The following is a 24,890-nucleotide window of genomic DNA, read 5'->3' on the forward strand; positions in this document are numbered from 1 at the left end:
GGGTAATTATTTGTTTAATTAAAGGCTTCAGAATCAACCAGAGATGCTAGGGCCCAGAAGTATTAAACATGAGTCTCTTTGGCAGTGCAAGAATGTGTGGTGACCTTTCAACCTCTTAATATAATCCAGCCTTTTCTCACTTTGAAGACCATATCATGTGATGTCTTTATGTATATTATTTTTTCTTATAATTGTTGACTGTTTATACAATTATAGCTGCATATCACAAAAGAATTGAGGCAGAGAAAGGTTGAGTTATATGCCTAACTGATACCCTTACCTAGAAATTCATGGAGCCAGGACTGGAATTTAGGCAATTCTGTATTCTGGAAAAAGAGTTCTCGCAGTATTGTAAGAGGTTAGACTGGCGAGACAAGGAATTCAAGGCAGGAAGACTGTTGTGCAGGCTACTGAACTTGTCAGGAAAGAGAAGATGACAGAGGAATAGAGAAACGCACATGACAAGAGACACTCCCGTAGCATCAACAGCATGGGAGGACTCAGTGTAGAGATAGAATGAGAGGTTGAGGGTGATTTCTGTGGTCCAGTCATTTTGTATGGATTTCTGCACAACAGGGAGCACAAAGGAAGAACAGAGATAGGTGAAAATACTGATTTGTGCTTGGGGTTGAGGTTGGCAAACCAGGGCCTTGTTGGTACTTCTGCTCTGGAGCTCAAATAAAAGATCGGAATGAAGATGTGGATTTGTTGATGACTTGAGCATAGTCTTCAGGTTTCCTCAGGTGATTGCGTTTTTGCTTTGGCCTCTCACATCAGCTATCATATATTGAAGTTTTGGGGGGTTTTTTGGTTTTGTTTTTTTTCTTTTTCACTGTCTTGACAGAGAAGTTACAGTATGCTCGTAATGTATGCAATGTGCCATTGTTATTATAACACATGATCCCACAATGGAGGTCTGGCCAAATATCCAAGAAGTAAAAATCAGGATGAACCTCCCCGCTTCCGTGTTTTGTCTGTATTGCATTCGTTGTGTGCTGGGGCTCGAGAATTTGATCGAAGCTTACTGCTCTCTGGACTCATTTTGCTAACCACTGTTCACTGGGATGTAAGGTGTCCTGGAGTCTCACCTGAGCCCCACCTGGTGCTAATTTCTTTGCAAGCCACATTTGGGGTTCTTGGGATACTGGCTGTGACTGCAGAGCTGGACGTGGGATGCTCATTACTTTTCATTCTAATGTCGTCTGCAGAAACTGCCTCTTTGGGAGCCAGGACCTGTGAGGATGATCTTCCGGAGCAGCAGTTGAGAGCAACCTCAGGTAACTGGTCTACTCATTCTCGAAATCTCGTGGTCCTAACTGCGTTCCACTTGTGACTCTCGTAATTTATGTATGAAATGTGTCTCTGGAAGTGCTCTAATTAGATCTGATCAGATCTCTTACACAAGTAAGTTAAAAAGCAAAATTAAATATGCCGGATATTTGGACACATATACAAAGTAACATTTTAAAGAACAAGTAACTTCTGCAGGATAATTTCTCACATCTACATTCATACACTATCAAATTTCACCTAAGTGGTCAGTTTTATACAAACTATAAGTCAAGAAACCAAATACTATTTTTCCCCAAATTAGTTAGTGGAGTTGTTTTTGGTAATTAACGAGTTGACTGGACTTTGTATAGTCATATCAGCACATTTATTAGTCCATTGCATTGAGTGTATGTGTATGTGTGTGTGTGTGTGTGTGTGTGTGTGTGTGTTAAAAAAAAATGGCAGCTATGCTTTCTTAGCTGCATTATATTCAGATACTTTAAGAGGAAATCCACCCATGGTGCCATGACGCACCTCATTGATTCCTGCTATATAAGTACGATCACAATTATCAGATTTATACAATTGGAATAATAATGTGCCATATATGATTATAAAATAATCATGTGCCAAAATGGTTATAAAAAGTCCTTTGCATTCATAATAGGGAACTGAAATACTTTTTTGCAGGTGAAAACGTTCCTTCAATAGAAAGTCAGGACTTCTCTCTTTAAAAATTCTTTAAAGTTAGGGATGCCTGGGTGGTTCACTTGGTTAAACGTCCGACTTTGGCTCAGGTCATGATCTCATGGTCCGTGAGTTGGAGCCCCACGTCGGGCTCTGTGCTGACAGCTCAGAGCCCGGAGCCTCTTTTGGATTCTGTGTCTCCCTCTCTCTCTGCGTCTCCTCTGCTCATGCTCTGTCTCTCTCTCTCTCGAAAATAAATAAACATTAATTTTTTTAAAATTCTTTAACATTAAGTTTACTTCACCTATTCATTCTCATGAATGCTTTTTCATTTTTTGTGTTATTTTCCCCTAGAAAAGTAGAGTGCATATTTAAAATAAAATAGCATACAACAGTTTGCCTCCCTCACCTCAAGGCAATCAAAGGATTTCATTAATAATCAGTTTGGAAGCAATAGGCCAAAAATCAAGACTATGACAAAAATATCAAACTAAAAGGAAGACATTCTCTGTCAATAAATTTATTTGTTGCTTTGTAAACAAGGGCACCGAAATCTACACCTTCACCTCGGTCTCTGAGAAGCTTTATACTGAGATACTCTCGGGATTTCTGGATATTTCCATGGAGATGTTCTACAGGAAAGTCTGATACAACAAATTCCAAGTGGAATTTCTCTTTTTGGCGAAACTGTTTCTTCTCCCCCATGTTAACTGATGCCATCCTGCCATAGACATAGTTATCGCAAAGAAGAAAACTAGGAATCATCGATTTTACTCAGAATATTAGTGCCAGCGACTGTTGGGCATCGGTCATGAATAAGACAGATGAATTCTCTCAGTTTTTAGATGATATTTCTATACAAAGAAATAAGTTATTTTCAGATTTCAGTAAATGTAATGAAGTGAAAGAGGTAATGTGCTACAGCAGAGGTTCTCAAAGCGTGCTCAAACAAACTCAAAGCATCAGCACAAACTGGGAATTGTAAGAATTCAAGTTCTTGGTCCCCCATCCTAGATTTACAGAATCAGAAACACTGAGGATGCGGCCTGGCAATCTGTAGGTAACAAGCCGTCCAGGTGATGTGATTCCCACTAAAGTCTCAGAATCACACCTTTATGATAGATGATGCACCCCTTTAGAAGCAGTGGTCAGAGGGGCACCTGTGTGGCTCAGTCGGTTAATGCTTCTGACTCTTGATTTTGGCTCAGGTCATGATCTCAAGGTTAGTGGGACTGAGCCCTACCTTGCGCTCTGCGCTGACAGCATGGAGCCTGCTTGGTATTCTCTCTCCTTCCTCTCTCTCTGCCCCTGCCCTGGTGCACCCTTTCTCTCTCTCTCAAACTGAATAAACTTAAAAAAAAAAAAAAAAAGTAGTGGTCAGAGAAGTTCTCTGAGGAAATGACAGGTGAACTGAGTCCTAAATAATGAGAAGGAGCCAGAGTCTGGGGAAATGCCTTTTAGGTAGAGGTGGGAAGAAGTTGGTCATGTTCCAGGAAGAGAAAGACAGCTAATGTGGAGAGGTTAATGAATGAGTAGGGGAGTGGCATAAGGTGCATTCATAAAGGTAGCCAAAAGCCTGGTCACTTCAGCCATAGTAAGAAGTTGGTGCATTATTCTAAGTGAAATAGGAAGTGTGGCAGGGTTCAAGTAGGAGAATAGCTTGCTTTTATTAAGATGTGCAGCATAAGTTATAGGAAAGCAGGAGCAAGTCTTATCTCATTATTAAACCATTTCAAAATCCAGGTAAGAGATCAGGGTACTGACAATGGAAATCTAGAGAAATAGACAGATCTAGTGTGTACTAAGTGTTTTGGAATTTGAGATAACAGAACTTACTAATAGATTGTATGCCGATGAGAGAAAGAGAAGAGTCAAGGAAGACTCTTGCTTCGGTCGACGGTGGTGGCACCATTAACTAAGATGGAGAGATTGGGGTGAAACAGAGTGAGTTGTGTTGAGGGGGGGCCAAAAGTTAAAATTAGGCACATGAAGTTGTTATATCTTCTAGACATCCAAATGGAGATATACATTTAAAGTAAGGGATCTGGATGCTATCATCTAGGAAGATTATTATTTTTCCTCAAATTAAACTCTCTTTGTAGATAGAGAAGACAATAGGGCTTCAGGCCAGCGCTAGAGACACGTCAATGTTTAGATTTTTTTTTACATTTATTTATCTGAGAAAGAGTTAGGGGGAGGGGCAGAGAGAGAGAGAGAGAGAGAGAGAGAGAGAGAATCACTAACAGGCTCCATTCTGACAGGACAAAGCCCGACCACAGGGCTCGATCTCACAAACCATTAGATCCTGACTCAAGCCAAAGTCAAAAATCGGATGCTTAACCAACTGAGCCATCCAGGCACCCCTCTAATATTTAGATTTTAAGTGGAGGAGGCCTCAGCAAAGGGGAATAAGAGGGAACTTTCAGAGAGGTAGAACAAAGTCACAACAGTCTGATGCAATGAAATTCAAGAGGGGGGCTTTTTTTCAAGGGCAAGGGCATAGTAACTTCTGCTGAGCCAGGTTAAGTAATATGCAGATGGAGAAGTGGTCACCGCATTTCACAGCATGGAAGTCCTTGGTGGCTCTGCGAAGACCAGTCGATTTGAAGCCTGACTGGAGAGTTGAATAATAAATGTGATTTAGTAGAGAAAGAGAAAATGCAAACAAACAAACAAGGCCAAAATCAAACAAGTACCTTCTTAAAGTTTTATTGAAGGGAAATAGAAGAATGGAATAGAATCTGGACTCCTCCTTTTCTTCTCATAATTTTGCTTCCTAAATTCAATTTAGTGTTCCAACTACTAAGTACTGCCTGCCTTCTGTATTCCAGGCACCGTTGGGACGCCTGGGTGGCTCAGTCGGTTAAGCGTCTGACTTCGTCTCAGGTCATGATCTCACAGTTCATGGGTTCGAGTCCCGTGTCGGGCTTTGTGCTGATAGCTCAGAGCCTGGAGCCTGCTTCTGATTCTGTGTCTCCCTGTCTCGCTGCCCTTCCCCCATTTACAGTCTGCCTCTCTCTCTCAAAAATAAGTAAACATTAAAAAAAAATTATATTCCAGGCACTGTTCTAGGTGCTTCTGGCACAAAAATAAACAATATAATTACTGTTTTCAGTAAAGATGTACCTATTAGGGGAACTAGACTATACACAGATAATTTTCACATCTTAGGGTCAGGTTTTTTTACATCAATGCATAAGAAAATAAAAGCAAAAAATAAATTTTAAAAAATTCAAAAATGTATCTAGAACCATTAATCTTTGTTCAACATTCAGGGAAGAGTTTTTGGAGAAAGAAGTAATTAATAACACTAGTAATAACATGGGTAGCATTTTTAGCACTTACTTTGTGTTAGGCTCTGCACTGACTGATTTTTATTCATTATCTTAGAACAAACCTATGAAGCAGGGGTTATTAACCCCATTTTTATGGATGATGAAACTGATATTTCCCATACTGTGCTTGAAGGAAAAGTGGCGGTTATACAGTGGAAATAAATTGTTCTAGATAAGACAAGAAAATATAATGGCATATCTTACAGGGGAGGAGGAGGGCATTAATAATGGTTACATGTTTCTAGAACAGTGGGTTCACGAAATATGGCCATTGGACCAGTAGTACAGCATCACCTGGGAACTTAGAGATGTCCAGTCTTTGTTTTAACAAGTCTTCCATGTGATTCTGGTGCCCTAACGTTTGAGAAGACTGTTTTCGAAATTAAGTGCTGGGCAGGAAGGAAAGAAAGATGAGAGTGGGGTGGTAGATAGGGACCTGGTATCTTGAAGATATTCTTACCATGTATGGAAGATTGAGCTTTTAGATTTTAGACACTCTAAGATTTTAAGTGGGGAAGTCGGGTTTAAATAGATCAAACTGAGGATAGATTTGGTTGGAGTAGGACTGGGCAGAGAGACAATGGGGGAGTTCAGGAAAGAATTCTTGTAAGCTAGGTATCTAGAGTAGATGCTCAATAGCTAAAATTAAAACTAATATATAAAGTGTTTAAGTTACTCTCCTCTGCTTCCTCTTTACATGATTCCTCCTTGGGCTTAAAAAGTATGCAGTGTTTTCCTCAGACAACTCAGAGGGTTCCCAAACCTAATTGTATAAAAAAACAATGGGAACCAAGCACAATTGGCTGGTGCTTAGATCAGAGGGCTACTACTGAAATAGATTTGCTTAGAAATTGTATAATTTTATAGAATAAATTAATAGTGATTTTCTAGTCATTTTTTATTATTCAAATGGAAGTATTCTAAGCTAGTTATTCAGAAACTTTTCTTTCTTTGAAATATAGTTTATGTGTATGTGTAGAGTAACTTATAAGATCATTATGTTAGGTATGATAAAAATGCTAGGGGAAGTTATTGTAACACACTTGAAAAATATAAGACTACAGTAGTATTTTCTCTTCTTCCTAGTATTTTGAAACATTTAAAAACAAAAAATGTACTATCACTTATTTGAAAACTGGGAATGGAGCACCTGGAGGACCCAACTCTTGATTTCGGCTGAGGTCATGATCTTATGGTTTGTGAGACGGAGCCCCTTGTCGGGCTCTGCACTGACAGCACAGAGCCTGCTTGGGATTCTGTTTCTTCCTCTCTGCCCCTCCCCCACTCACGCACACACCAGTGTGTGCTCGCTCTCTCTCTCTCTCTCTCTCTCAAAGTAAATAAGTTTAAAAAGGAAAGGAAAGGAAAGGAAAAGAGAGGAGAGAAGAGAAGAGAACAAAAGAAAAGAAAGAAAAGAAAAGAAAAGAAAAGAAAAAAAGAAAAGAAAATTGGAAAGTTCTACAGGACCCAAATGTATTTTAAACTTAAGTACATTCATGTCATAAAGTTTAACATATGAATAAATACTGTATTTTTATATTCCGTAAGGCAAAACACTAATTAAAAATACATGTTCTGTAAATACAACAGTGTTATGAAATGTTATAATACTTTCATTATTGTTATTTGTAATTTGTTAGTGAAGAAACCTATTGAAAATGAAAACTGCTTTAACATCTTCATTTTGGAATTTTGTATAACTTAGTGTCTTTATTTTGGAATTTTATGGATTGGAATTTTATGGAATTTTCCTTCGTTTTAAGGCATTCCTTTAATACATTAGTATTACATATGAATACATTAATATAATATACATATTTTGTGTCCTATAAAGCATCTTATATTTTACGGCATTTTACTGTTGAGGTAAATGTGGTACTTGAAAATTACAAAGTAGACACTCCTTCCCTTAACCCCAGATCCAGCCTACAGTTTTCCTAGAGAAAGCTCTTTCTCCTCATTAATATTCTTGACTCTAAAGTCTATTTATAGAATGAATGTCAAATTTATTTCAAAAGCTCTCTTTACGAATGAAAGTGAGGCTCTTTTTTTTCTGGCTTGTATGAAACTTTATGGTGTATATAAGTCACCCTTTGATTATTTTTTGCATGATTAGAAATTTGCAAAGTTCTATGGCTCCAAAGAGCCTACCTGTAATAAACAGCTTGCGCCTTCCAAACCACAAAACAGGTCTGAATTGCTTGCGCATTAGAGCTAATTGCCTGCCTACTTCAAAGGAAGAACCAGAAAAGAGAGAGGGGAAAAAAGTCACAGAAGCAGAGGCAGTGCGGGCAAATCCGCCTCTAGAGGTTATGAGTTGTGGCCTGGAAGAGTCAGGCCAAGTTATGGCCTCAGAACTGCTGTTTGCGATTAAGTTGATGGGGAGAGTCTACCCCACAATCTTTCCCTGCTGCTGACACAGAGTCTTTGTTCACATTCAGATTTCTCAAACTGTTGCCAGGGTCAGGCTGAGGTCAGACACCACAGTGATGTATAGAAGAGCATGTCTGGGAATTTCTCTCACACTTAAAACACATCCTGGAAAATGAAGAAGACCCTGCGAAAACCGTCCGATGAGACCCAGATTATACTGTAGTTTTGTCTTTTAGTGCCTTCATAAGTTTTGTTTTCTTCTCCTGACATGCTATGTTTTATTAATGTGAGTTGCGATAGCCCTTACAATTTTATGTCCCCTCAAGATAAGGACACTCAGTAGCACTCTGACACTTCATTTTCCAGCCCTAGGGGAAAGGTCCAGTAAATCTACTCAAAGAAGTGTTGCATCCCTTCCCCAGGACGAGTTGAAAAGTAATTGCCATGGGCTGTCGTAGGTGGAGGGCCTGACACTGGATGTCATGTCACATGTGTGCACTTGGCAGGGAAACAGCCCCATCCAGTCATGACCTCAGCCTTCCAGCCCCCCAAACCAAACTGGCCACGGTCCCCACCCAGGCTGGCCCCTGCTGGGCTGAGGGAGCCTGTGTTTGATCAGTAATTATCGCTGATGGGGGGGTGAAAGCAGGCTAGGGCCTTAAGAAGTGTTGATTCTCCCCTCTTAGAGGAAATATTTCACAGGTATTTGCCTGAAAGGGAAGCTTCCCCCACAGTCCTCAGATGACTGACCCCCTCCCCCACGGACCTCAGCTCTGCTTTTGTGCAGTGGCAGAGTGCAACTATGGAATAAATGGATTTGTGTGGTGCCTTTGAGGACTCACAGTTGAAACAAATTCTTGTTTCAAATTTATTAAATGCCCTTGTTTTCCCCTCGGCTTTTTGGAGTTTCCCCATTGAGCCCAGAAGTGCCCCCTTCTGTTGTTTCCTGCTTGCACAGTTGTAGAGCAGGGCCGGCCGGTGAGGCACTAAATAGCATTTTTTTTTTTTGTGCTCAGCTGCTACATATGACAGTGGATATTTCATTCTGCTGTCAGAACGTTATTAATAAAACATGGGGTGTGGAGAGGGCCACGATTTCCCCTTTCAATCACTATAGCATTTGCAATGAAAATTTTATGCAGTGTGTAATTTTCAGTTAATGCTTGACACTTAAAATGTCCGCAGCAGCGTTTTGTATGGTTATTGAAGGGTTAATTGTATCATGTTCTCTGCATAAAAGCTCTGCTTATCAAAAGCAAATAGAAGAGTGTATGCAAATGTGTGTCGATGACCTTTTGCCTTTCCAGGGTTAATTTATATGGTCATTAAAGATTTTATGAAATTGAGCAGCCTGGTGCTTCAAATCCCATTTTACCTTCTTCTCCTAATTTATGTAATTCCTACCTGAACAGGGGAATATGATTTTTATTTTTTGTGCTGCAATGAAAACAGCATGCCATGCTGTGGGGAGTTGCGAGTCTGGTTATCTGGCATTACTCAGATTGCTAAAAATTCATTAAAATGTGACATCAGCACAGTGAGAGACAAATGATCGCAGGATGAAAGAGAACAGTGGGCCTTTCACGGATTAGTGCTACACAGACCCAGCATAGAGGCTAACTGCATAAACAGATTAATCCACCAGCAGCAGCATAGCTAAGATTTACAGAATAATTAAATAGGGTTGAGTTACTATGAGGATTTCCATGTAATCTAGCTGGTGTGAACCCGTGAATGAGGTGTGGGGTGACGTGGTTGTCATAGAAGAAGTATACCTTCTTATGTCCTGTACTCTGTATAGCTCCCCCTATAGAAACACACACACGCACACACACACGCGTGCGCGCACACACACACACACACACACACACACACACCAATGTAACTGAAGTTTTGAGATCCTACTCTGACAAATTCCAAAAAATTCCCCTGGGGCCTGGGGACTGAAGACAGGGGTAGCACCTGTCCTACATTTAACCCATCACGATCACATTATTTCACCAAGAATTTTTCCCAAGAATTGGATTTGTCCTGTCATCGGTCCAAGTCCACAGAAACAGTAGGCCTATGTAGTTTGTAGTTTACAAGTTTCTACTGTTAAGAGGACACGATTGCTGTGCACCTCTTGTTAAATCTTTTCTAGCTTGGACCGTACTTAAAATGCTTTCTCTTATTCTAATTTAGCACAGGCGCATTTCCTCAATGGGTGTGAAAGAAGTTCCCTTAGATGAAAATTTGCATTGGTGCAGTCAGCAGGTTCTAACAGAGACTTTGGAATAAATTTATCTTCTCTTTTCGGAGTAAATGTCTGCAGACGATTCACAAAGAGCACTGCTTTTCCATGGTCACGTTGATTTTAGTGTGCACGTTTCTGGGGTTTTCAATCCTACTGACTGGTCTGTTTTTCTTGACAGAAGAACAGAGTGAGGAGGCTGAAGGAGCCGGCAAGCCTGCCTCAGTGGCAGAGGATGACGAGAGAGACACGTGTGAGAGAGACAACAGTGAAGGCAAAAACTCTAATAAAGATTCTGGTAAGATGCTAGCATCCCTCACCTTTCTCCCCCCACCCCCCACCCCAACCCCGCTGACCCTCCCCCCCTCCCCCGCCATTCCCTGCAATCAGCCCTTCCTTCACCCCCCACCAAAGCTTATTAAAAGCTTTTATTCATTTTAAACTGTCTGAACATTCCCACTACTATTCATTGCATGTGCATTTTGCATGTGATTTCTATCAGTAGCCTCCCATTGACCTATTTTTAATCATAACCATCTGACAGAATAGATGTGGATAAGTTGAAGAATATTACAGGACGACCAGCAAGATTATTTTTTAATCAAATCAGTTTGTGTGCTTGTAATTTTTTAAGCGCCTTTCATTAATCTTAGCTATACTTGTGATTCCTCTGATGGCATATTAATTTTTCATAAGCACAGGATTAGATATCACTTGAATTTTTTTCATTCAGTCACATGCACCCCCCCAAACCACGTAACCCTAAAAATAAATGTTATTTTTCCTTGCTTTTTTACAACCTACACTCAGGAATTTGCTCTTTTTAAGGGCATCTATTTGAGGCATTTCAAACAAAATCCAGTGGAAAAGTTTACAGATGATTCAGCCTAAGAAAGAGGAAATATCATTGAAAAGGGATTAGGTGCTGGGTAATTTTGATCTTCTAGAATAGACAAATCCCAGTAATGAAAGCTACTGTCTTTGAAAACAAACCTTCGTGTCATGACATTTACTTGTGCACAAACAAACCCTAGGCCAGCATCTGGTGTGGATACCTAAGGCTTTTTCTGTGTTTGATTTGGCAAATATATGACTTCATCCATGCTTTGTATGTATGAGATGGAAATCTATGGTCGCAATGAATATTACATTGGCTACTTTTGCTGCACGCTATACCTAGTTTTATTATGTTGGACTCATTGAAGCAGAAGAAGTGCTGAAACGGGTTCAAGCCTATTAGTTTCAGGTACTCATCTATCTTTTCCTTGAATTCCAGTGACAGCTGCATATATAAAGAAGCTTGTTTTCACTATGAAGACATTGGGTTGTGCAAAAGATATCATTTTTACGTGCAAGTTTGTTTAAATCTGAATTATCCCATATTTGTCATTCGGTCTTTGCATATCTAAGTTTTGCATTCCCTTCAAAAATTATTTGAAGGGCCTCTCTGCTTCTTACCCCACGTCGTTCAATGCTGAATTTCTCTCAGGAGTCCAGTGGGAAAGCACCACTTAAATTTGCGTCCAGGATGCAATGGCTAACATATGACCCTAATTTGATTTAAACAAAGAGGATCTGAGGTTGGTATTGAGCCTAAAGCAATGTAAAAAAGGTGCCATAGCTGTATATTAGTAAGCTGGCTCCCGAGGTTACTGACAAGGGGTTTGAAATACCTCGTGATCGGTTAAGGTCAAGGGTAGTGCCATCCAAACCTCATTTGAAAATAATTGGAAATAGCAAGGTGGTCCAAGGATGGACCTCATCAAGGCTAACTGCTTGACTACTTCAGGGACGGCAGGCCTCTGTCCGTGCTCACTGGAGTCCTTCTCACAGTCATCCCCAAAGACATTGCAAAGCATATCCCTCCCATTCTTTAAAAGAATGTGTGAAATACACAGATAGCATATTAGTGTTTGTTAAATGCTCATGTAATACTGGCACACGACATTATGCTTGGTTGTAAATATCTCATGCCTTCCAAAGGAGGGATTCTGGGAATCTCTTGAAAACACATCCAAGCTCACCATCAAGGGAGGAGTCTTATTTGGAATATACCACAGATGCAGGGGCTGTATCTCCACCAGCAGTTCACTGCTCTGTATAAATAATGGACTCAATCACTCCCTAATGGCCTGATGAGTCATTGTCTTCTTGAGCGCCTAATTGTACCATCTAGACAGGGCTTCAGCTTCTGGGAGAATACAGAACGTTGCATAATGTTAGTTGTTTAAAACTATTTTTTGTTCCTGCAGAAATTCCTCCCCAGGTGTGTCTGTAGAGATGAACGTGGAATTTAAGCACCAACTATTAGCAATTACTACCATGCAAATATTTAGCCGCAAAACCTCCTAGACGTCAAGACGGTTCTTGTAACTGACAACTAACGTGAACTTTCAACAAAGTTTTCCACTTTTTAAGTTGAATCTGATTAAGTGAAAACGTTATTACATGGGTTTTTCCTTATAATATTTCTAATGATTGAATAACCACTTACGTCTCTATTGGCTTGTTTCTTTATGCCGGTGATAATTGTCAAAAAATACCAGCAAACTTATACATTAATGACTATCTTAAAATGTTAGATGGGAAAACAGTGTGGCCCCACTTTAACACAGAAATTTTTAGACAGGAAGGAATCACCACATGTTAGGAAGACCATGTTTGTGTAAGCTGTTGTGCTGTGTTGCTGACATTAATCTCTAGGACTGGAGCTTTCAAGATGAGACTTGGCAATATGCAAGTTATATTTGTTGAATATTCATTCATAATAGAAAAGCCTCATAATGCCTCATTTATATTGTCATTTAAATCTAGTGCCACTTTAGATTAATTATAATCCAAATTATAGCTCTGTGCAGTACAAGAATTAATATAGAGTTTATCCAGATTAATACATTTGCATTGAAAATGTAATATGTCTCTGCCATGGCTAAGGGGACCACTTTTTAATAAGGGAGTAAACATGAGGAAGGATGGAAATTAACCTTCATTATTGCAATTAAAATTATCCTTTCATTCCGGCCTCATTAGAAAGAATACTGTACCAGTAATTATAATTTAGAATTATTTGTAGTTGAATAACATCCTTTGTTATATTCAAGTTTTATAACAGTCAAACTTTATCAAATACATTGATTGATAGATAATTACTCAGTTTTTTGTTTTATTGGTTTTTTTCCAGATTTGTTTTTGAGTACATATATGCTATTGGATTTTCCTCACTTATTATGAGTATAAACCACTTTACAACCTTCTGTATTTTAGGGATTGAAAATTATTAAGTAGGCAGCATCTGAATCAAAATGAATTATGTCATTTTTATATTAGCCATCTCATGCAAGCTAAATAATCCCATAACTGACAGATAATCATTGGCTCATCTATTTGGCAGTACTTATTTGTAATTAGATTTCATTTTTTAGTTTAAAATGCATTAAAATGGCATTGTTTTTTGAGAATATTGGGATGTCCTTAATAACAGAAAAATGAATTGTGATCTCATTTCAAAATTTTGTCTCGGGTAACAAACAGCGTTTAGTTCAAATAAAGTTGCGGACATAAACTATGAGTAATCACAAAACTTAATCAAAACCCTCCAAAATTGGCAGGCCCTTGTTTAATATATTTCTAGGATAAGACAATTCAGAAAAAGATCCCAGAGTTGATGCCCTACAATTTATCACGGAGGCCATAATACCTGAGATAGCACCCCTTTGAGTAGAAAAGGCATGTGTGCATAAAATGTAACTTCCATCTTCTTTGCAAATAATCTTGATGACCTCCCTTATCCTCAAGAGTCTGTTCTTGTTATGTTATTACATCTCAGTTTTCTCTTCTTCTTCTTATCAATGGCATCTATTTCTGGGGTGCTTGGCTGTAAATGGGGGGAGGCAGCCTTTATTTATAACTTCTTTTTAATTTAAAATAAGATGGTCTTTAGGAAGCTCCTAACTTACATTAAGATCATGGTTTTTAATTAACTAAGTTAATTAGCCAAAAAATATTGAAGCTGACACATATATTGGGTGGAATACTATAGCCAACAGTGACAGCAATGGCTATGAAGTAATGGCCCTAAAATTTAACTCTTTGCTTCCTTGCTACAACACGGTATGTTACTAAATTAAAAAACAGTAGAATATACTGTTGATGAATATTAACAGTATAATATATTGTTGATGAATATTAATAAGGTAAAAATAAGAACATGGATTATTTATACCAAATATTTTCACCAACCTATAGCAAATGTAGTAAATTGTAAAATTTACTTAGTAAAATGTTTCAAACCATGAAAGCAATATTTTTGATCCTTTATAGTACTAACATTAGAATATATAAGCTTATGAAAACAAGGCCATAGCTATAAATTTAATAGATTTAGAAGTTTATGGGAGGTTTATTCTATAGCTGATGTTCCGTAGGGCCCGCAAGCAACCAGAGTCATGGAGATTATCTTTTAACTGGCGTGTGACAGTTTTTGATAGCATAGGGAATTGGACCAACTTATTATTTGGTCATGTCTAATTCTACCACGTACACAAAAGAATGATAAGGGAATATGACATAGTATTACTCTTTTTAAGGGAATGTATTCTTACTCATTAATAAGGAACTCTTTAAGAAAACTCTTTCAGTTCCACAGGAGAAAGCAACTGGTAGACATTTGCTGATTTAAATGCAAACATTTTATAGAACTTGATCTGACACCATAGGGAGTAAGTTTTATTTGCAAGATACTGTATAGCATAGTGTCTTCCTAATGTTATTTTTCACACTTTTAAAACAATAGCAAAAAGGCTGTTTTGAGAAGGAAAAACATATTTTTTGATGCCAGAATTAATTCTGAGATAAACATTCCTGTTTTTGACCTAACTTTTGGATATCAAGTACTTGGGTATTGTTTAATCAATGGAATGAAATCCTTCAGTCAGTCTCAAATTTAAGTTCATTCAAATACAAATATGATAAATCATTTTTTTCAAATATTTACAAAGAACCTAAATTTCTCCAAGGCACATGTATATACAGGACAAATGAACTAATTCAAATAAAATCTAATGTTTGTAAATCCAGAAATCAATAGCAGTGTAATTTGTTGAAACATAGTGCTAATTCTGTACCTACCACAAACCTCGAGGGAATAAAATTATTGTCGTTGTGTCATTTAACTTCTATTTTTTTAAATTTTGGTCTCTTCAGAGTCACCTTACTTTTAAATTTCTTTCTGAATGTGAAATTCCTAAAATTTATATGGTAAAAAACACACATCTCTATTCAGGTTAGAAAAAGAACATATTTTTTGGTTCGTTTTTACTTTGTTTCCATAACATCCTTGACCTTATTTTTAAATTAAAACTGGGTTATTTTGCAATAAGGTGCAATTTGTTCATTTATACGAACCGTATGTGGATTGAAAAAAAATCAAGATAAATCTTCATGCACAGCATACAATCAGATTACGCCTAGACTCTATATTTACGCGGGGTCTGATAGCAATCAATGGTTTAGCTTCATTGCATTTCAAGATGTATTTGCACCCAGTTGTCCAGTGATAGTGTCCTCACCCTGGAAATAATTTAGTTGCAAATTGACTGGAAGATGGTGAAAATTGAAAGTTAAAATTAGAAATACTCATAATAAACAGCAGAAAAAAGGTCAGATGATGCCGCGCTATGATGAGATTGGAATGGATGGTAAATGAGGTTTTGTGTTTGTCGTGAGATGTATGTGACATGCCTACCCAATGTCGCTGTAATATCCAGCCTCACAGAGGAGATTATCGGGAAAATTGATGCTGGAAAGAATTTTCTGTTAGATTGGGAAATTAGAATTGCACTCTTTTCTTTGATGTGTGTGAAGCCCCTGCACATTACATTGTTCATCTAGGCAAAATTCTAAACCATCTTTAACACCGAATATTCGGATTAACCTCATAAAACAATTGTCTTCTTGAGATCCGGGCCATGATGTTATGTTTACGGCCAACTGCTGAAACATCTGAAGTAAAACGTAAATCGCAAAAAGCAGCGACAGATATGTAATTTTTAAATCCTGTACACACCACGTAATAATATTAGCTTAGTTTCTGAATTATAACTAGTCAGTTCTTCTCAGTATTTTGAAATGTTTTCAGTGTCCAAGGATTTTAGAAGAAAGATAAGTAATTAAATGTTAGTCAAAGGAACTATTTTCCAAGTTAGCATTTGTGAATGGGAGTAGATTAGCTTTAATGTGATAAAGGCATCCTGAGACACCAGAGAGCATGTGTTCTGGATGAATCTTTCAAGGTCACCTAGGGTTATCTAAACATGAGACAGAAGTACATTTTAAAATATATTTATAAAGTCCACTTAGTAGATAAAAAGAAGTGTGCTTTTTGCCTTTTGAGATTACCATCATTTAAAAGTGTTTGTTCAGTCATTTTAAGGATTCAGTGGATTTAGAGTCAGAGCTATTTGAAAAACATGTCATTTTTCAGAATTTGATATTGTTAGTCTTTTAAAATTGAGGTGTTCTATTCTTTTTTTTGGGAATCAGGAATAATCACACCAGAAAAGGAGCTAAAAGTCAGTGTGGGAGGGGGGACCCAGCCACTCCTGCTGGCGAAAGAAGAGGATGTTGCGACAAAAAGATCAAAACCTGCAGAGGACAACAAATTCTGTCACGAGCAGGTAGATACATTTCTTCCCTTTGCTGTGTAAACCTGTTTATTATTATTATTATCGTGGTTACTGTTGTTGTTGACTGTTATTATTATTATCATTGTTACTGTTGTTGTTGTTGTTGTTGTTGCTCCTGAGGGTTATAGAGCCCCACACGATTTCATGCTGTTGAAGTGTATGTAGATACTGTGATCAGCAGCATAACGAACTCTTGGTGTTACTTCTAATGTTCTGAAGTCATCCGAGGGCGTCAACTAACAGCGGCCATGTTTATTCCATATTCTCCAGTTCTTTCAGTGTCCTTATTGCAACTACAATAGTAGGGACCAAAGTCGTATCCAGATGCATGTCCTGTCACAGCACTCGGTGCAGCCGGTCATCTGCTGTCCGCTCTGTCAGGACGTCCTCAGCAACAAAATGCACCTCCAGCTGCATCTGACGCATTTGCACAGTGTGTCTCCGGATTGTGTGGAGAAGCTGCTTATGACAGTAAGGATACCGCATGTTGATGCACGTGTGACATGTTCTCTGCAAGAGTCTCAGTGCAAAATCTGTAATTGTTGGTTGAGGAATTTATTTTTTCTGCCCACTTAAAGCTCTCTTACAGACTGTGTTATGGAAATCACAACCAAGCCCCATTTGTTCTCTCTTTTGCTTCTGGAGGGGAAAAAAAAAAAAATGATATAAGGCATAGCTTATTCAGGAGCAAATTTTTAAAATTTTCTAAAAGTGTTTATTTTTGAGAGAGAAAGACCGAGAGCGAGCAAGGGAAGGGGAGAAAGAGAGGGAGACACAGAATCCGAAGCAGGCTCCAGGCTCTGAGCTGTCAGCACGGAGCCCGATGCGGGGCTCGAACTCACAGACCGTGAGATCATGACCTGAGCCGAAGCTGGACGCTTAACCGACTGAGCCACCCTGGTGCCCCTTCAGTAGTGTATTTTACCGTCTTACTTTTTATCGGCTATGTTAACTAAATGACTCATGTGGGCGTGCGGAGTTTCAAAATCTCTTGGTTATCATTTTAAAACAACAGACCTACAAAAACCTTCAAATCGTAGTTTAAAAAATAAAAGAAGAATACAGCATCGCAACACCATTGATGTAAAATTCAAAGGGATAGCCTTGGCCTGTAAGATCCACAAAATGTCCCCGCTTTCGTTTGGAAAAATGTTAAGTGGGTTATGCTCCTGCCAAATGCAGATGTGATGGAGTCTGATTTCTGGGCTACATTTGACATGAACACCTGTGGTTCTCACAGGTGCCTGTGCCTGATGTGATGATGCCGAACAGTTTGCTACTGCCAGCAGCTGCCTCTGAGAAATCGGAGCGGGACACATCTGCAGCCATCACAGCTGAGGCATCTGGGAAATATTCAGGTACGCCAGCCTGGGAGCAAGATCTAGGGGAAAACACGCTCAGGGGCACGCATTTGTGGGGACGATCCAGGATTGTTACTATCAAAGGTTTTTGTTTGTTTGTTTGTTTTTAAGCATAGAGGGAAAAAACTGTGGTGTTTCCAAGAGTAACATTTTCCAAGGCATATTTTGGACCTATCTGTTCATCTGTTACTGCCCTCGGGGAACTTAAGTGTCGATGACCAAGAATAGTCTGTGTGTCCTAATTCCTGAACACTGAGGTTATGGCCCTTGATATCATGCTGATTGCAGCATACTGTAATTACCTTTGACTTGCCTTTTTTCCTCTCCTGAAATTCCCTGAGGTCGGGGGTGATTTCTTGTTCATGCCCGGCACCAAGCACAGTGCTTGGCACATAGTAGTTGCTCAGTAAATATTTCTTCAAAGAATCAACTAAGCGGAAATCTTTAGAGGTTCCCACCTAACGATATTTACCGGCATTTAAGCAGTAGGCTTTCTTCCGGTAAGCGACCTATTTGTGCTTTCTTCTACACAGGCGAGAGTCCAGTGGATGACAAAAGTGCAGCAGGTCTTGACGATTCAAAGGCTAGCGTGGAAATAAAGAGTGAGGAGCAGAAACCAACTAAAGAACCCATGGAAGTGTCAGAATGGAATAAAAATAGCAGTAAGGATGTGAAAGTCCCTGACGCTCTCCAAGACCAGCTGAGTGAGCAGCAAAAAAGGCAACCACTCTCGGTGTCGGACCGCCACGTTTATAAGTATCGCTGTAACCACTGCAGTCTGGCTTTCAAGACTATGCAGAAGCTTCAGATACATTCCCAGTATCACGCGATTCGGGCTGCGACGATGTGTAATCTCTGCCAGCGTAGTTTCCGTACATTCCAGGCTTTAAAAAAACACTTGGAAGCAGGCCACCCCGAGCTGAGTGAAGCTGAACTTCAGCAGCTGTATGCCTCCTTGCCCGTGAATGGTGAACTTTGGGCGGAGAGCGAACCTATGGCACAGGACGACCATGCCCTGGAGCAGGAAATGGAGAGAGAGTATGAGGTGGACCACGAAGGGAAGGCAAGTCCTGTAGGAAGCGACAGTAGCTCTATTCCTGATGACATGGGCTCCGAACCAAAGCGGACCTTACCTTTTAGAAAAGGGCCAAATTTTACGATGGAAAAATTCCTGGATCCATCCCGCCCGTATAAATGTACAGTGTGTAAAGAGTCGTTCACCCAAAAGAACATTCTCTTGGTCCATTATAATTCAGTTTCTCATCTGCATAAGTTGAAGAAGGTTTTGCAGGAAGCCTCCAGTCCTGTTCCGCAAGAAACCAACAGCAGCACAGATAACAAACCCTATAAGTGCAGCATCTGCAACGTTGCGTACAGCCAAAGCTCGACACTGGAAATCCATATGAGGTCCGTGCTCCACCAGACGAAGGCGAGGGCTGCCAAGCTGGAGCCGAGCGGCCACGTGGCTGGTGGGCACGGCATGGCGGCCAACAGTAGTCCCGGCCAAGGGATGCTAGATTCCATGAGCTTAGCGACAGTAAGCAGCAAAGATGCCCACTTAGATGCCAAAGAATTAAATAAAAAGCAAACCCCGGAATTAATCTCTGCCCAGCCTACCCATCACCCACTGCAGTCACCAGCACAAATCCAGATGCAGTTACAGCACGAGTTACAACAGCAGGCCGCGTTCTTTCAGCCTCAGTTTCTCAACCCCGCCTTTTTGCCTCATTTCCCTATGACCCCAGAAGCTCTGTTGCAGTTTCAGCAGCCTCAGTTTCTCTTCCCATTCTACATCCCTGGGACGGAGTTCAGCTTGGGGCCAGATCTGGGCTTGCCCGGCTCGGCCACGTTTGGCATGCCCGGCATGACAGGAATGGCTGGATCCTTGCTGGAAGACTTGAAGCAGCAGATTCAAACCCAGCACCACGTTGGCCAAACTCAACTGCAAATACTACAGCAACAAGCACAACAGTACCAGGCCAGCCAGCCCCAGCTGCAGCCCCAGAAGCAGCAGCAGCAGCAGCAGCAGCAGCAACAGCAGCAGCAACAGCAGCAACAGCAACAGCAGCAACAGCAGGCAGCAAGCAAATTATTGAAACAAGAGCAGACGAGCGGAGCCAGTTCAGACTGCCCTGTCCTGAAAGACGGGCCGTCTTACAAGGAGGCAGAAGAGATTGCTGAAAAGCAAGAAAAGCCAAAGCAAGAATATTCCAGCGAAGGCGAAGGACTCAAAGAAGGCAAAGACCTCAAGAAGCAAAAATCCTCGGAACCCTGCATCCCACCTCCCCGAATAGCTTCGGGGGCCAGAGGAAATGCAGCCAAGGCTTTATTGGAAAACTTTGGTTTTGAACTGGTCATCCAGTACAACGAAAACAGGCAGAAGGTACAGAAGAAGGGCAAAAGTGGTGAAGGGGAAAACACTGACAAACTGGAATGCGGGACGTGTGGCAAGTTGTTTTCCAATGTTCTTATTTTGAAGAGTCACCAAGAACATGTCCACGGGCAATTTTTTCCATACGGAGCACTAGAAAAATTTGCTCGTCAGTACAGGGAGGCCTATGACAAGCTGTATCCAATTTCGCCATCTTCACCAGAAACGCCACCTCCTCCCCCTCCCCCGCCTCCTCTGCCTCCAGCTCCTCCGCAGCCTTCTTCCTTGGGTCCTGTGAAACTCCCAAGCACGGTTTCCACTCCTCTGCAAGCACCACCACCCACTCCCCCTCCGCCACCACCCCCGCCCCCTCCCCCGCCCCCTCCCCCGCCCCCTCCCCCTTCGGCTCCCCCCCAGGTCCAGCTGCCTGTTTCTCTGGACCTTCCACTCTTTCCTTCCATTATGATGCAGCCCGTGCAGCACCCGGCACTCCCTCCCCAGCTCGCCCTGCAGCTGCCCCAGATGGACACTCTGTCTGCCGATCTCACTCAGCTTTGCCAACAGCAGCTCGGAATAGATCCCAACTTCTTAAGGCATTCTCAGTTCAAACGCCCGCGGACAAGAATTACCGACGACCAGCTAAAAATCCTGAGGGCTTACTTTGACATCAACAATTCCCCGAGTGAAGAGCAGATCCAAGAAATGGCGGAGAAATCGGGCCTCTCTCAAAAAGTTATCAAGCACTGGTTTCGAAATACGCTTTTTAAGGAACGGCAGCGAAACAAGGATTCACCCTACAACTTCAGTAACCCTCCCATAACTGTTTTGGAAGATATCCGAATTGATCCACAGCCCTCCTCTTTAGAACATTACAAATCGGATGCGTCGTTCAGCAAAAGGTCTTCTAGAACGAGATTTACCGACTACCAGCTTAGGGTTCTCCAAGACTTCTTCGACACAAACGCTTACCCAAAGGATGATGAAATAGAACAACTCTCCACTGTTCTCAATCTCCCCACCCGGGTGATTGTCGTGTGGTTCCAGAATGCTCGTCAGAAAGCACGCAAGAGTTACGAGAACCAAGCAGAAACGAAAGACAACGAGAAGAGGGAACTCACTAACGAACGGTATATTCGAACAAGCAACATGCAGTACCAGTGTAAAAAGTGCAATGTGGTTTTCCCCCGGATCTTTGACTTGATTACGCATCAGAAGAAGCAGTGTTACAAGGATGAAGATGATGATGCCCAAGATGAGAGCCAAACCGAAGACTCCATGGATGCCACCGACCAAGTGGTGTATAAGCACTGCACAGCGTCTGGTCAGACGGACGCGGCCAAAAACCCTGCTGCCCCTGCAGCGAGCTCTGGCTCCGGGACGAGCACCCCCTTGATCCCGTCACCCAAACCGGACCTTGAGAAGACCTCTCCGAAACCCGAATATCCCACAGAAAAGCCAAAGCAGAGTGACCCCTCTCCCCCTTCTCAAGGCAGCAAGCCAGCCCTGCCATCAGCGTCAACCTCCTCAGACCCACCCCAGGCCTCGGCAGCTCCGCCACAGCCCCAGCCACCGAAACAACCCCCACTCGTCGGAAGACCTCCGTCAGCCTCGCAAACCCCGGTCCCTTCCAGCCCACTGCAGATTTCCATGACTTCTCTCCAGAACAGTCTACCTCCACAGTTACTACAATACCAATGTGATCAGTGTACGGTTGCCTTCCCCACTCTGGAACTCTGGCAGGAGCACCAGCACATGCACTTCCTTGCTGCTCAAAACCAATTCCTCCACTCGCCCTTCTTGGAAAGGCCCATGGATATGCCCTACATGATATTCGACCCCAACAACCCGCTGATGACCGGACAGCTGCTGAGTGGTTCTCTGGCACAGATGCCACCTCAGACCGGCTCCTCCCACGCCACAGCGCCCGCGACGGTCGCTGCTTCCCTGAAAAGGAAACTGGATGACAAAGAGGACAATGCTTGCAGTGAAAAGGAGGGAGGGAACAGCGGTGAGGACCAACACCGCGATAAGCGCTTGAGAACCACAATCACCCCGGAACAACTGGAAATACTCTATGAGAAGTACTTGCTGGATTCCAACCCTACCAGGAAAATGCTTGATCATATTGCACGTGAAGTGGGGCTGAAGAAACGGGTGGTGCAAGTCTGGTTCCAGAACACCCGAGCTCGAGAAAGGAAAGGCCAGTTCCGGGCAGTGGGCCCAGCACAGTCCCACAAACGGTGTCCTTTCTGTCGAGCCCTGTTCAAGGCAAAGTCAGCCTTAGAAAGCCACATCCGCTCTCGGCACTGGAATGAAGGAAAGCAGGCGGGTTACAGCTTGCCACCAAGCCCTTTGATATCAGCAGAAGATGGGGGAGAGAGCCCTCAGAAATACATTTATTTTGATTATCCGTCTCTGCCGCTAACTAAAATGGATCTATCAAGTGAGAACGAATTGGCTTCCACAGTGTCCACGCCTGTGAGCAAAACCGCAGAGCTGTCGCCGAAGAATCTTCTAAGCCCTTCCTCTTTTAAAGCAGAATGTTCTGAGGATGTAGAGAATTTAAATGCCCCTCCTGCTGAGGCAGGGTATGATCAAAATAAAACTGATTTTGATGAGACTTCATCGATTAATACAGCGATCAGTGACGCCACCACCGGCGACGAGGGCACCGCTGAGATGGAAAGCACCACGGGAAGTTCCGGAGATGTGAAGCCAGCTCTATCTCCTAAAGAGCCCAAAACTCTGGACGCTTTGCCAAAACCCGCGACCACACCCACCACGGAGGTCTGCGATGAAAAATTTCTCTTCTCTCTCACGAGTCCCTCCATCCATTTCAATGATAAGGACGGCGACCACGACCAAAGCTTTTATATCACAGATGACCCCGATGACAATGCCGACCGCAGCGAAACATCCAGCATAGCAGACCCGAGTTCACCGAATCCCTTTGGATCCAGCAATCCTTTTAAATCCAAAAGCAACGATCGACCAGGTCACAAGCGTTTCAGAACCCAAATGAGCAATCTTCAACTCAAGGTTCTCAAGGCTTGCTTCAGTGACTACCGAACTCCCACCATGCAAGAATGTGAGATGTTAGGCAATGAGATTGGCCTGCCCAAACGCGTGGTCCAGGTGTGGTTCCAAAATGCAAGGGCAAAGGAAAAGAAGTTTAAAATTAACATAGGGAAGCCTTTCATGATTAATCAAAGTGGAACAGAAGGCACCAAACCGGAATGTACCCTCTGCGGGGTGAAGTACTCTGCCCGCTTGTCCATCAGAGATCATATTTTCTCCAAACAGCACATTTCAAAAGTGAGGGAGACCGTGGGGAGCCAGCTCGATCGGGAGAAAGATTACTTGGCTCCGACCACCGTTCGACAGCTGATGGCACAGCAAGAACTTGATCGTATCAAGAAAGCTTCAGATGTGCTGGGCTTAGCAGTGCAGCAGCCAGGCATGATGGACAGCGGCTCCCTCCATGGCATCAGTCTGCCGGCGGCCTACCCAGGACTCCCCGGCCTCCCTCCGGTTCTGCTCCCTGGAATGAATGGTCCATCCTCCTTGCCTGGATTTCCACAAAATTCAAACAGTAAGTCCTTTCCAGGAGAGTCAGACTAATTAATAAGTTAATATGAGGCAGCCGGTCACAGGTGACCAAGAACGGGGTACATATGGGTCTCTTTTCATTTCAGGAAGTGAAATCTTTACATTATTTGAAATATATATTTTACTGGCTATAATTAAGAACCAGAAAGTGAGTCAACCTGAATGTATACAGAAGAATAAAGACTAGGTGGGTCATAGCAGTGTCTCAGAAATACATTAATTATCTGTATCATTACACCCTTAGGTCTCAGAAGTATTCTTTTTCTATAATCATTTTAATACTGATTTCAAGTGGCATTTTAGCACAAACGTGGCATAATATTCGATATACATATTAATAAAGCAAAGCATTAAATAATACATATTTTGGATCTTAATTTATGTTCTTTCCAAGGAAAAGTTTTGTTTGTTTTTTGGGTTTTTTTGTTTTGTTTTTTCTTCTTAAGTACCAGGACGTTCAAAACTTCAAGGTCCTCTAGACACAGGAATTCACCTACGTTACACCTAACAGATAATAAACTTACCTTCAAAGTTTAATTCCTAAAAATATGACTTCTGTGATAATTTGCAATTTAGCATTGCTATAAGATTTTTATTTTTGTAGCATCAGTCGTTTCTTGTTATTTAAGTAAATTTAAAACCTTAGAAATATATTGATATTAACTCTATGACTTTCTATCCCCACCCCTACCCCAGGTCTATAATTAAGTTATAACTAAACTATAAAGTCGTTTGAGGCAACCCCAGATGATGAACCCAATTCTGTGTTCATCAAGAGAAATCGAACTTATGCAGTTTCGATTTTGCGAATAAGAATAGGTATCCAATTATATTGGGTTGAAAAAGCTTGACTGTAGTGCACTAGGCAATCACACAGCCAAACTCACTGTTTTATATGTTCTATAAACATTACATATTCTGCAAAACAGAAACAAAAAGGTCCTCTTATAACTTCTTCCTTAAAGT

The 24,890-nt window shown here is 41.4% G+C and overlaps 1 protein-coding gene across 3 annotated transcripts in view; it reads left to right on the forward strand.

The window, feature by feature from the left end:
- Window positions 1-24,890, forward strand: part of ZFHX4 (zinc finger homeobox 4) — a 160,595-nt gene that overhangs the window by 125,102 nt on the left and 10,603 nt on the right. For 2 of the 3 annotated variants that reach the window (XM_053896146.1, XM_053896148.1), the window contains exons 4-9: window positions 1,209-1,277; window positions 10,082-10,198; window positions 16,441-16,574; window positions 16,854-17,054; window positions 17,824-17,941; window positions 18,478-23,907. In XM_053896146.1, the coding sequence (XP_053752121.1) occupies window positions 1,209-1,277; window positions 10,082-10,198; window positions 16,441-16,574; window positions 16,854-17,054; window positions 17,824-17,941; window positions 18,478-23,907 (6,069 nt within the window). The remainder of the gene's footprint in view (window positions 1-1,208; window positions 1,278-10,081; window positions 10,199-16,440; window positions 16,575-16,853; window positions 17,055-17,823; window positions 17,942-18,477; window positions 23,908-24,890) is intronic. The other variant, XM_053896147.1, reaches the window with a different exon arrangement.

This window comes from Panthera pardus, unplaced genomic scaffold (assembly GCF_024362965.1).
Source record: "Panthera pardus isolate Hobbes unplaced genomic scaffold, ASM2436296v1 HiC_scaffold_7, whole genome shotgun sequence".
Classification (NCBI taxonomy): domain Eukaryota; kingdom Metazoa; phylum Chordata; class Mammalia; order Carnivora; family Felidae; genus Panthera; species Panthera pardus.